This window comes from Cavia porcellus, unplaced genomic scaffold (assembly GCF_034190915.1).
Source record: "Cavia porcellus strain 051 isolate PalLab524CR breed Dunkin Hartley unplaced genomic scaffold, mCavPor4.1 scaffold_5, whole genome shotgun sequence".
NCBI classification, from domain to species: domain Eukaryota; kingdom Metazoa; phylum Chordata; class Mammalia; order Rodentia; family Caviidae; genus Cavia; species Cavia porcellus.
This window is the reverse complement of record NW_026947488.1, coordinates 2,563,810-2,576,433: the sequence shown is the minus strand read 5'-3', so window position 1 is coordinate 2,576,433 and position 12,624 is coordinate 2,563,810. Positions and strand designations below refer to the sequence as shown.

The window sequence follows — 12,624 nt, the reverse complement described above, 5'->3', positions numbered from 1 at the left end:
CCAATCTGGCTGCCCCAGCATCGCGGTGGCAGATGTTTGTGGACATTTCTCTACACCAAACATCGCCACACATTGGTGGGCAGCCTTGAGAGAAAGAAAGCTGTTCTTTTCCCAGAGCCAAGGTCAAGGCGGAACCACAGCCCAGCAGCCCCTAGGGAACCCCATTGGGGCATGATGCTCTGAGGGACTTGGTGCTGTCAATACCGGATCTCTGAGATCCCCAAGTACCCTGAATGAATTGCAGCTGTAACTGAAGTGCCCCAGTGATTGCTCGTTGGGATAGACTTGAGGATAAACCTCAGCTCCTCCTTCAGTCAGCAATTTCTGCAAACAGTCCGCTAGCCCAGGGCTAGCTATGTTTTTCCAACACAGAGCTGAGAAGTTCAAATCTGGGTAATGTTTTCAACCTGCAAATGGCCTTGCATGGTGTCTGGTTGGCCCTTCAGACAGACAGACAACTGTAGGTCCCTGTACTTCACCCAGACTCCACTGCCGAAAGCCCTCCAGAATTCTGTCAGTCATCAATCATGTGAGACGGCAACCCCAGAGCTGCCTTAGGTGTTAGGGTCAAGAGTCAGCAGTGCTGAGAGCCAGCCCTGCATCGTCTGCCCACCCCTTGTCCAGTCCACAAGGTTCGGATGCATCTGTAAAATGAAGATAGGACACCCTTCAAGCCATCCTAAGAACACCTCAGGGCAACGGGTCCCTTGCACAGTGACATCCCCTGAGCCTCAACTGACAGCCCCTAAGCAAGAAACCCAAGCCTTGGCACCTTGCTGGGCAGAGTGAGCTGAGACCAGTTGCTCTTGCAAGAGGTGCACAGCTTTGGGCCATCAAAGGGTGCAGACCTCGCTGGTGACACCCACATGCATACATCTGCTGGCTTTTCTGTCTTATGTGCCATTGAGTTCTACTGGGGCCTTTTAATTCTTGATTGGTGAGTGTGTGTGTGTGTGTGTGTGTGTGTATGTGTGTGTGTAAAAAGTGTGTGCATGTGCATGCATGTGACTTTGGGGTACTTATGAAGACCCCCCTTGAGAACAGTGTGGGGACCCCAGAGCCCCTCCTGTGGGTGCTTACAGTAAAACAGTCAAGCCTAGATTTCTCAGGCCGACATGTTTCTCTCCACTGCTCCATCTGAGATTTGGTCTAACATAAAACCCTCCGGGTTTCTGCAGTAGTCTCTGAAAATGATGGTAAAGCGGTTATAGACACATTTCTTTTCATCTAGCAAAGGGATTCCCAAAGAGGACAGAGCCTCCGAGAGGCCAGAACTCCCAGAGTGGTGTTACAAGCAGCCAGAACCGCCCCACAGTGAAGGCACGGGTTTCTGAAGCCAGGCTTCCCACACGCCCAGCAGAGTTAGCTGGGTGTCTGCCAGCACTCTTCCCTGTGTCCTGGGGCCTGAGAGCAGCCCCAGAAGCAGAACGCAAATGCTGAGGTGCATTTGTCTTGCTAATTAACACCAGCAACCATCCATCCAGGCCCACCACGGGCACCTCCAGCAAAGAGGGATGCATTTTCCCTCAACTTCCTAATTTGATACCTTTATAGTGAATGTGGTTTTTTCTGTAAATTGTTTATGATGTGTCTAACTGCACATAATTTTCTTAGCCCTGTGCAGCGAGTTGTTCCTTCCATCAGGGCTTTGGCAATGAACCATTTTGGGTGTCGCTGGTAGAGCTCTGCTGACATCAAGTGGGTGGAGCCAGGATTACGGTGCAGCGCCCAACAGTGCCCAGCTCGGCCCGGCCTCAGTAGTGCCCGCCCAGGGGACAAGCCTGATCTACAGGCTGGGTGTGCCCACCTCCGGGGCTGGGGCCCTGCTGGTGATTAGCGGAAGGTGCCTGAAGAACCTGCCTGTCCTGCCTCCCTGTGGACGGGTGCACCTTCGCACACCACAGCCGACACTATTTCAAGGGAGTGTAGGCAGGTAGGACAGCAGGACCGAGTGGGCCAGCAGCTTCCTCCATCTGTGTCGACCAGGCATAGCTGCATGACGCTATGCAAGCCCCCGACATCTCAGCACCTCGGCTTCCTCGGATGTGCAGGAGAGGCCATTGGTGCATGGCCATTGGTGAGAGTGAGGTGGGAGCCTCCTCCACCCCCCTGCTGCGCAGTGGACAGGCACACGGAGCACTCCTGCCGAGACTTCCCTTCCAGATAAACACAGGAGTAACGATCACCCCGTGTGCGGGATGGCTTTCTTTGTATTGTCTCTGTGGAGATTTCAGAATCTCCCCCTCTCCTGAAAGATCAGGGGTGAAGTAAGCACCGATCTGAGAGGGCAGAGAAGGTGCTTCGCACCCCAAGGCATGGGGGGTAGGAGTAGAAGTCTGCTCAGCACCTTTCAAAAACCAAACTCATGCAGGTGTTCATATAAAATGTCTCCTGTGCTCTGTTTATTTCAGAGTAGATGTCTTTCTGTTGTTTTATTTTGTTTGTTAAATGCCATTTTATTCTGTCCATCCTTAGCTACCATGGAAACCAGCTAGGAGGCTGCAGACAATGCCCTAGCTAAATATTTTAAATGTACATGTTTGTGGGCAAGCAAAATGTATCCTTTTTTCCAAGGTATACAGAAAAGAGTAAGAAGTAAAGGAATGGATTATTTATGTAGATTTCAGTGCCCCTCTTTTAAAAAAAATGAATTATCCTCCCTTAAAATCAGTCCCAGGTTTGACGGTGGGGGAGTAGGACCCACATTATTTCTTTTATTGAAGCATGTTTAACCTAGAGCTCTGAGGAAGAAAAGAAACCTGGAAATCAGCGGGGCGGAAAAATAGAGGGAGCTGTGAATAGCATTGATATTTGGGGAATAAATCTCACCTTCCCCTGCTCCAACGGAAGTCGTATTATTCCTCCACAGTGCAGAAATGGCTTGTCCTTCTCCAAACGTTTCATTCTCACCACGGTCTCTGTGCAGTCAATGATCTTAGCATGCTAGAGCCTCAGACGCGGTGTCCTCGTACGGCTGGGATTGGTCACATGTGCACCCAAACATTAGAGCCATCCGGGCCAGCAGGAGGTGGAAATCGCTGAGAATGTGTCCAGGACTCTGCAGCCAGTTTCCTGCTAGTGCCCAGGTAGACCAGACAGACATGGAAGCTGACGATTGCATCTCACGAGCTGAGGGCAGAGCAAGCAGGCAGCGGTGGGGCTGGCGAGTGCTGGGAGCAGCGAGACCCCAGGGTGGTTGTGCTTCTGGATACACTGAAGATTCTGCAGCCTCGTGGGAGCTGCAGTCCTTCTTTGGGACTTCAGAGCTCCAGAACCTTCCATCCTTGCAGTGCCATTCTACCTGCCTCCACTCGCGTGAAGCTCAGACGCATGTAAGACACTGATGACGTCCCATCACTCGGCCCCAGATTGGCCTACACAGAAGGGCTCCATTCACAGGCCACAGGCACAGCCACGCATTGCTACCCAGCTGTGTTCCTGATCTAGAGCAGTAGACATATGAGCCGGAAGTCTGGGAGGGTCTGCGAGGGGTTCCTCCTGCTGGACAGGAGTCCACCTGCTCTGCCTTCCTCCTTGGTCACTCACTTTCCACCTGACAGCCCTCCCGTGTCCACAAGAGGACTCCATGAGCTCCTCCTGCAGCATCCCCAGAGCCACATCATGTCCTTCACCTCTCTGCAGCCATGGAAGGAAAACAAAATCTGCAGTCCGGTGCTCTTCCCCTGATGCCACCCAGACTCCCACACCTCACGCTGAAGTCTCCGACCCATGCAGTCTCAGTCCACCCTGAGAGCCATGGGAACCCCTCCCCGCTGTGTTTCAGCCTCTGGCAACATTCAACACCTCTGCACTCATCTTCAGAGAAAAGAAAGTTCCGGTCCTTGTCCTGTGTAGGGCAATGAACCATTTTGGGTGTCACTGGTAGAGCTCTGCTGTGCACGAGGATGTGTTTGAGGGAAAGACTGTATCTTCTTCCACAATTACCTGTTTCTTCTCTTGCTTGGTGAAATGGTGATCAGTGCCCTTTGCCTTGCTGGGGAGCCCAGGAAAGGGGAAAGCCAAGGATGGGAAAAAACACAACTCCCTTTTGTCCCAATCCTCTGTCTCTTTACACCGGCTTGAGCGAGGAGCTCTTGTTACCCACTTATGCAAATCAGAGCTGCAGGTCTGTGTCTACCAGCGTTCCAGGTTCACAGAGCTGCGCGTGAGGACTTCCCAGACTCACTTTCCTGGTCATGGAAACTGACGATTGCATCTCACAAGGTGAGGGCAGGAACATAGGGCACCTTAACTAAGAAGGGGCTGCCAGCAGCCACAGCACAGTGCCTGGTTGGCGTGTCCCATGAGGAAGTGACTCAAAGAGCTCCATAAATTACTTTTACTGAATCAGGTGGACTTGTTTCCATATCTTTCTGAAAATCAGGAGAAAATTTAAGGTCCTAAGGAAGCATCAAGCAGAGTCACCAAGGTCCAGGCAACTGGGGGAATGGGTCTAGAGGACATTAGAGTGGTCATATGGAACCCCATCTCCAGGTCAGAGACAAGTTCACTTGGAGCTAGCATAGAGGAACTCTGAATTATCTCCACATTCCCTGACACTGGGCAGGGGCGGGGGGTGACTGACCAGAAGTGACATACTTACTTTCTCCCATGGGACTCTGAAAAAGCATCAGAGCGTCCACATCTATACCCTGCACCTGGGGAGCCCAGCCGCAGCTCCCCTGTTCCTGGCTCTGTGGCTGGGCTATTCGTGCCTGAGACTATTTGAGAGGTCTTTACAATGTCCCTGTGCCTGTGGGCAGCAGTTACGTGGCTCTCCACAGCACCGTGGTTTGTGGATTTGGTCATGATACCCTAGGAGCATGTCCACAATTCAGAGCCGTCTCTTCCCCACCCCGACAAGAACCTGGTGCATGAGGCCCAGGTCCAGAGTGGGACCCATCACTTCTGCCACAAAGAAATTTAGAAAGTATTGAGCAACGCCCATCTGTGAACTGTTTGGTGCCCACCTCACACCAAGATGGCAGGGGAAGCCCCTCAGCCCTTCACCCACGACAAACAGGCGCTCGCAGAGGTCCTGCACACAGCAGAGCAGGTCGTCTGCTCTCACTCTGCGTCCACCTTGAGCAGTCAGGAGCCACTGTTGACTCAAAAGCCGGGAGACTGCCAGGCTGGGCTCTGTGCAGATAGGCGAACCTTAATGATGGATAAAGATGATAAACTGTAACTTTTTACTTGAAGATTGTGGGTACATATGATTATATTCTTCCCCTGACACCTTCTTTCTCTTTTTTCCTTTAAAAAAAAAAAAAGGAGGTGACAATTTAAAACCTGCCCCAGGTCATTTTTGCATAATTCATCTCCCTTTCGGATGGTGCTGGGAGGGATGACCCAGCTTCTTGCTGATGTCAAGCAGCCCTCGGGGACCTTCCCTGGGAGTCACAGTCAATTATGCTCATTGTCACCATGCACAGGGAACAAGAGGTGCAGAACAGAGTGGGTGGGGCATAGGGTGAGGGGCCCAGTGGGGGCCCAGAGCACACCCCACTGTGGCCATGGGTGCAGGTGTGCAGGGGAATATGCTGACTCTTTTATTCAACATTGAGCTGGCCGTCGGATTCAGAGCCTTGACCTTCCAGGGCAAAATGGAAGACCATCATGTCCCCTCCTTCCTTTTGTCCTCTCAAATTCATTCATCTCTTACATCTTCCCCCAAAATAGCCATGTAAATGCTATGTTCTTAAGCATAAGAAATGTGTCACTTTGTCCCTGGAAGGAGAGAGGATTCTCATATGTGAGATGTGTCCAGAACACTGGCCAAGAGATACCCACCAGGACCAGTGATGTGATGACCCCCTGTCCTTGCCTCCCAGTGTCCCCATCTGGCAGTGTAACAGCCTGGGACACATGTTCTGTGACAGGAGCCCTGATTACCAAACCTCACTGTTATAGTCAGTGGTTGTGCCGAGAACAATTAGAATCAGGACATGGAGTTTATAATATTATTTTTATAATGGTCACCGGGGGTTAACACAAGAAAGTGCAGGAAATCTATCCGAAACATCAAAGGCATAGAATATCTAGTCAAGGGTCTAAATCCCACAGCAATGTCCCACATGAGTCCAGATGAAAACCCAGAGCTCATGACAATGCCTCCCACAAGTCCAACTGGAGGTCCAGAGCCCACAAGAAGGACTCACACCAGTCTCTTTTATGGATCCGTGCTGGGAAGGCCCACAAGTCAGAGGTGGAAACTGGGAAGTCTATGCCCGCAGGGTGAAGAAGCTGTGCTGGTGGGATGAGGTGTCTACACTGGATCCAAGAAGTCACACTCACAACAAAGACCAGGGCTGTCCTGAAAGGCACCACCACCATCCTCAGTGACACGGAGGCCCCCAGCTCCTCTGACGACAAGCACAGTCAAGTACATGCCAGGAAGCCAGCGTGATGAGTTCATCCTGGAGACCAAGCGGCACATGTCTTCCCCTCTGGAGCCAGGAAGCAATGCTCGATGTGAGGACCAGAGCTTCTCCAGGAAAATCAATGGCTCAAACAGCAACTCGTAGGAGAACCTACAATGCCTCAGTGCAATAACGCATTAACACCTTAACGCCTTAACACCTCCTTCTCCACCTACTTATGCTGCCAACTTTCCTCAGGTGGAGCATCTTCACTCAGCGCCATGCTGAGTAATCCAGCTGGCATTAAGTTGACCACCAGATCTTTTTCCATAACACTCTCTTTAAAAGCTGGTGTTTGTTTGGGTATGTCACTTCAACAGCAGCACTGCCTGCCCTCCTGGTTGTGAGGGGAGCTCCCACCAGCCACACAGCCAGCGCGAGGACCTGGCTCCAGCTTCCTGCACCTAACAGCAGTCAGAGCTGCAGAATACGTACATAGTTGAGCACAGTTGATTGGGACTCTTAACCACATCTCAGCTGTCAACAAGCAGACGGAACTTGGAGCCAGTGACTCCCTCAGGCTTCATTCCACAAATCTGCAGGATTCAGAGACCTGCACCACAACTGGGGCTTCCTGAGCCAAGTTACAGGACCTTCCCCAGGGTGACTTTGGCTAGCCGGCCTGGCTGGTTTTGAGAAAACTGGTGTGTTCACACACACACACACACACACACACACACACACACACAGACCTATGAACACACACTTACACACATATACAGGTGCATACAAATAATGTACAAATACATGCATACTCACGTGTGCACATCTAGACATGTATGTACATGTATTCATACACACATCAACATGCACCTCTGTGTGCATACAGACATGTACACAGATATGTAGATGCACTGTTTTATATTTAGAAACTGTAGAGGTCAAATTCAAATCTTCACCAATGCTCAGTCACTATTCACGCAGAAATAAATACAGAATGAAGAGAATCAGCAGGTGTTGTCCATTAGGAAATATTTCTGGGAGTAACTGGAAGCAACATTTATAATTAGTGTAATTATGCATCCGTGTTTCTGTGTCATATTCTGAAAGGACCCCAGGTTCTCGTGTGTGCAGAGAACGTGCTTGCTGCACTGGGGAGCCGCTATCATCAATGTGTTTTTCCCAGAGAAGTGGGTGCATCTTCCAGGCAGAAGTCTGCGCAGGTCTGGCATTGATTTTCACCAGATTTTGTTATTACATTTGTCTCACAGCTTTAAAATAGTAGCAAATATGTGCAATTTATTTAAACAACACTAGGGAAATTAATGCCATGCAAGCCTATCCTGAGCAAATGAAGATGAAGCAGGTCTTCTTTTTCTAAATGGCTGTGTGAAACCCTGTAAAAATCTGAGCCTGCGATTCGGAGGCCCAGGTGAGCGGCTGCTGGCACAGGTGCATCTCCGAGGGGGCAGCCAGCAGGGCTCTGCCTCACCACATGCTGGGGTGCAAGGGGTCAAGAACCCCCTTCTACGGTTACACTTGTGCCAGCTCCTCCTGGCATCTCATAGGGTCCCGCTGTTCACTGGGGCTGGCCAGCTGCTCATGGAGACACGCTCAAGGGCAAAGCTAGGTCACCTGCCCTCTCTAGGGCAGGTGCCTGGGAGCAGCTGAGCCTGATTACCTGCAGGCTGAACGTCGTGGTGGCCAGGTGCCTGGGCATTTGTGGAGCAGCTATTCTCTCACTGCACCGGTCCCCAGGGCGTGACAGACAGGACTAGCATCGCCTGCCCAGAACTAGTATCCGTGGGACCCAAGAATGAGCCTTCTAGGCAGCACCCGGGCTCTGCTGCTGGTCCAGGACCGGCCTGGGAACTCTGAAATCTCTCCCCGCCTGGCTAGAAGGCATCCCGAGGACAGGGCATCGCACACCTCAGACCCGGAGGAGGCACGCACTCTGCCACTCCCTGAGACTCAGAGGAAATGCACAAGCACACAGGGACAAGGCTGTCCGAGGCCCTGGAGCTTCTGGGTCAGAGCGGGTGACGCAGCCAGGGGCGTCGTGTGTGCACGCATTGACCTCCTTAGCCAGAGACATTCTGTAACTTAGGACACTCTGAAAAAATACTGAAAGGTAAAAGGAATGAAGTAAAACAAAACAGCATCAAAGTCTCCGAGAAAACAGTGTTTACATCTTGATGTATTTGCTTCCAATTCCGTCTCGATCCTTTAAAACCCCATCGGGGCCCATGTTACAGTACGTTGGTTCCATTTCTCCACGCACTAATGTTCCAAGGGCATCTTCCCAAACAGCACCCTAAAAGAGTAACTTTCAGTGATGACAGTGCCCCAAGGCTTGCATGCAATGTAATTTAACACTGTTGTTTACTATCAACATCGGATTTTTTTCTGGTATTTTTAGAGTTACAAAATTACCCACAGTGACATCTTTATACACAGATTTCTGTCGGTCCCACCTTCCACTGGAACAGATTTCCAGCTATAGAGAAGATGGGTCAATAGGGAGGCTCATAGCTGAGCTTCCTGGTGGTCAGCAGCAAGCTGGTGGGCAGAACTGTGCTGACCCCAGGCCCGGCAGGCAGGAGCCACAAGGACCTGAGTGTGACTCAGAGCTGGGCGTGTTCCTGTGGAGGCCTAAAGTAACCTCCGTGGCAAAGCTCAGAATCCACGTTTCATGCCTGCCTCCGAATCCACCTTCATGCCTGTTTCAGAAAAGAGGCCAGAAGGCCAGTGACTTTCCTGTGCCACAGGCACCCGATGTGCAGGGTCCTCGGGGTTCCATCTGCTCACCACCCCAGCCACAGGCTCTGCCCTCCCCTCCCCTGAGGGTCCCATAGCTCCTCCTCCTCCTCTGTGCTGAGGACCAGTCGGCTCACACTTGATTCCTGGGATATCTGAAGAGTTGTCATGAGTTTGTTGACTACTATATCTTGTTATGAATTAGCTGATGTTATTTTCGTAACATTTCCTGTTATGAAAAAAGATGTCATTCTTTTTTCTTATTGACTGGGAAGAGCTCTTTATGACCAGACCACTAACACTTTCTCAGATTTGCTGTAAATCGTATTTTCCAAAGTTGCGATTTGCTTTTTATGTTTTCATAAATAGGACTTCTAAACTAAAATATATTAAGTCTTATTTGAGAAAAGGAAAGTGTTGCTGGGACAGGAGGGGGAGGGTTACAGAGGGGGACAGGGAAATAGGTGTGACCAGAATACGGCATTGTCACGTTGAGGGTGAGGCCCAGGGACCCACATGTTCTCAAGCATGCATGATGCCAATCCTGAAGACCAAAAGAAAATAAAATAAATAAAAAGCATAGCTGCACGTGGGGCCGCAGGCCTGTAATCCCAGCATTCTGGGAGGCTGAGACAGGAGGATCATAATTTCAAGGCCAGCCTGGACAAATTGGTGAGGCCTTGCCTCAAAATAGAAAAATAAAAATGGGCAGCAGTATAGTCCAGTGCTGGAGAGGGCGTGGACTCAATCCCACCACTGCAAAACTAACAAAGCTCTGATCCATGTGATCTCTTAGAGAACCCCACTGTCCCCCATTTCTTCAGTAACCGTGTGACTGCACATGGATGAAGGTCTTGCATGACTGCACTCCCTGAGCCTTGGTTCCGTTCCCCAGCTTACCCAGCTCTTCTCTATCAGTCAGGGCCGACACGGATTCTCTGAACTTACCTTCTCTATCTCTTCTCTCCCCACCAAACAATGCTGCAGAAAGGAAAAATGAACGTGGCCCCGGACCCTGCTCAGCCCCCCAACGACACACTGCTGCCGTGGCCCCAGCACCAGAGCTCTGGAGGGCTGAGGCGACAGAAACGAGACTGGGTCATCCCCCCCATCAACGTGCCTGAGAACTCCCGGGGGCCCTTCCCACAGCAGCTGGTGAGGGTAAGTGCATGGTCGTGGAAAGCATGGTCTCAGGGGCCAGCGTCTCTCCCCAGTTCTGTGTGTAGAATCCAAGATCGGGGTCCCATCCCGCCTTTTCTGGAAGGATCAAGGGTTGTGCTGAGTGGTGAGGAGCTGTGCTCTCCAGATGAGCCTTCTCCAGTTAGGGTGACTTGTGTCCTGGTTGCTTTCGGGTGACTCTGTGTGCATGGGAGCAGATGGAGCAGTAACATGGACCATGGCCTCAGGCCTCCCGCGCATATCTGTGGTCCATTGGCCACCATGTCCTTCCATGTGGAATGGTGGCGTGTCTTTGATGGTGGTCTAGGGGTCGCAGTGCTGGAACTCTGACATCTTGAGACTGGTTAGCAAGGCCCTATGGGCCACAGCGTCCCCTTAGTTCCAGTGGTACCACTGCAGTGCCAGCAGCCACCACAGGCTGCTGCTCCTGCCGAGAAAATATTCATTTCACAAATTTGTGTTTTTTGTAATGTAGACTGTCAACTGGCATTTCCTTCCTCCTTTTTAAGAAAATTGCAACTAAATCTAAGCAATAATTTGATAAAATGCTGGCAAGCATTCTGCTCCCTGTAGAAAAGTCTCCCCGTCTCTCTGCAGCCAGGGATCCCCAGGTGTTGGGAACCGGTGAGCTTCGTCCTTTGGGCGGAGTAGGCAGTTTGCTTCTCATCCCTTTCACCTTGCAGGGCTGAGTAGTGCACTTAGAATGCAGAGGTGGAGCCCAGGAAAGCAGCGCATGGTGCAAAGCCCCCCAGCTCTTTGTATCCCCAGTGTCAGCACAAGGGGTTCAGTGCCTTAACCAGAAAGGATTGACAGATTATGTAGAGCAGAACTGTGGCAATAGTGCACGCAACAGGCATGCACACACCCAAGGAGACGACGTCACCCTGCCTCACACGTGGGGCACGTGGCTTTCCGGAGCCGACCATGGCCCTGGAGTTGCCTGGCCAGCTTGAAGGTTTCATTGTGAGGTGGGGTCAGGACACGAGGGTGGCTGACGGGTGGAAAACCCACTGAGTGGGAGCTTCCCGGGCCCGCATCTGCTGGGCCCACAGCCTCACCATCCCCAGGGTATTTGCTGCATCCGACTATTTCTTGTGTTCACATTTACAGATGTTTTTCTTAGCTGATTCATTTTTAATATACACAAGTTTGTTCTAATGGAGGCTTCGTGTCCAACTGTGAGTGGCACAGATTTGTTTGTTAGAAAGAACTGGTGGTAAAGACAAGCAAAATTAAAGCTAACAGAGCTGAGAATGTCTACCTGGCCTGCAGGCCATGCTGGTGTGTGGCAGACAGATGCACCAGGACCCCAGGAAGCCTTTCCCAGGTGTCCTCAAGAGGGTCAGACACCTGGGAAGGGAAAGAGGTTCCCACTGTGCTGCCCTGCCTGTGCTTCCCAGAATCTCCACTGGGAGGAAACCCTTGCTGCTGCTGGGGTCGCCAGTCCATAAACCCCTTGGCTCCACAGGCCCTGCGACCCCTGTGAACCCCACTGCCTGAGTCTGCAGCTACCCAGGCAGTGTTTGGACCCGTGGGTGTGGCTGGGTGCCAATAAATCCACCTTCACATGCCATCATTTGACAGCCACCAATCCCGTCATTCTCCAGCTCCAGGAAGTGTCTCTGAAATCAGCCTCACAGGCGCTGGCGGGCACAAGTTAGCTGGGTATGTCTGCGCATCTGGCTGGCATCTCAGCACTGCTGTGATATTCTGTTGCCCTGGCTTGCAGAGTTCCTCAGGCAGGTGATGTAGAATCAACACATGGGTCTTTCTTCCTCCACTGCCATCTGTAGACAGGCTCGGAAAAGCTACCAGAAACAGGGCAGTCCCCGTGGGCAGAGTCTGGTGGCCCCACTGAGGCTGCCCTGACATCCTCTGCTGCACTGTGCAGAAGAGACCCCCATGAGATTCCTGCCTGCCTGACCATGAAGCATGGGGAAGGCAGGGCTGAGTGGGCGAACAAGGCGCCTCCTACCGCACCAGCAGAGTGGGTGGGTGCCCCAGGCTGTCACTGGTGGGCACCTTCTTTCTCTAGTCATCGCAGTGAGAGCTGAGCTTGCAACCTGCCATGCGCCCTGGCGGGAAGGTGGCTTTTCAACTGAGCAGCTAAAGCAGGGACATCTGCCCCTCCCTGAGCCACAGAAGCCTTGGAGAGCGTGGCTGGAGAGAACAGCAGATGGCAGGTGCCCCCAGCCCTGGCGACTCAGCGCCTGAGACTCTATGAGGCTGGCAGTTCCAAACCTGAGTCGTGGGGACAAGAAATATGAATTTGGCTTTCGGTGTTGGAACAAGAAAAGCTACAAAATTCATGGCGCTGGAAGCTGCC

At 51.7% G+C, this 12,624-nt stretch overlaps 1 protein-coding gene across 2 annotated transcripts in view; it reads left to right on the top strand.

The window, feature by feature from the left end:
• Cdh4 (cadherin 4) overlaps positions 1-12,624 on the top strand; it is a 467,544-nt gene that overhangs the window by 337,986 nt on the left and 116,934 nt on the right. For both annotated transcript variants that reach the window (XM_063248080.1, XM_063248079.1), the window contains exon 4: positions 10,107-10,280. In XM_063248080.1, the coding sequence (XP_063104150.1) occupies positions 10,107-10,280 (174 nt within the window). The remainder of the gene's footprint in view (positions 1-10,106; positions 10,281-12,624) is intronic.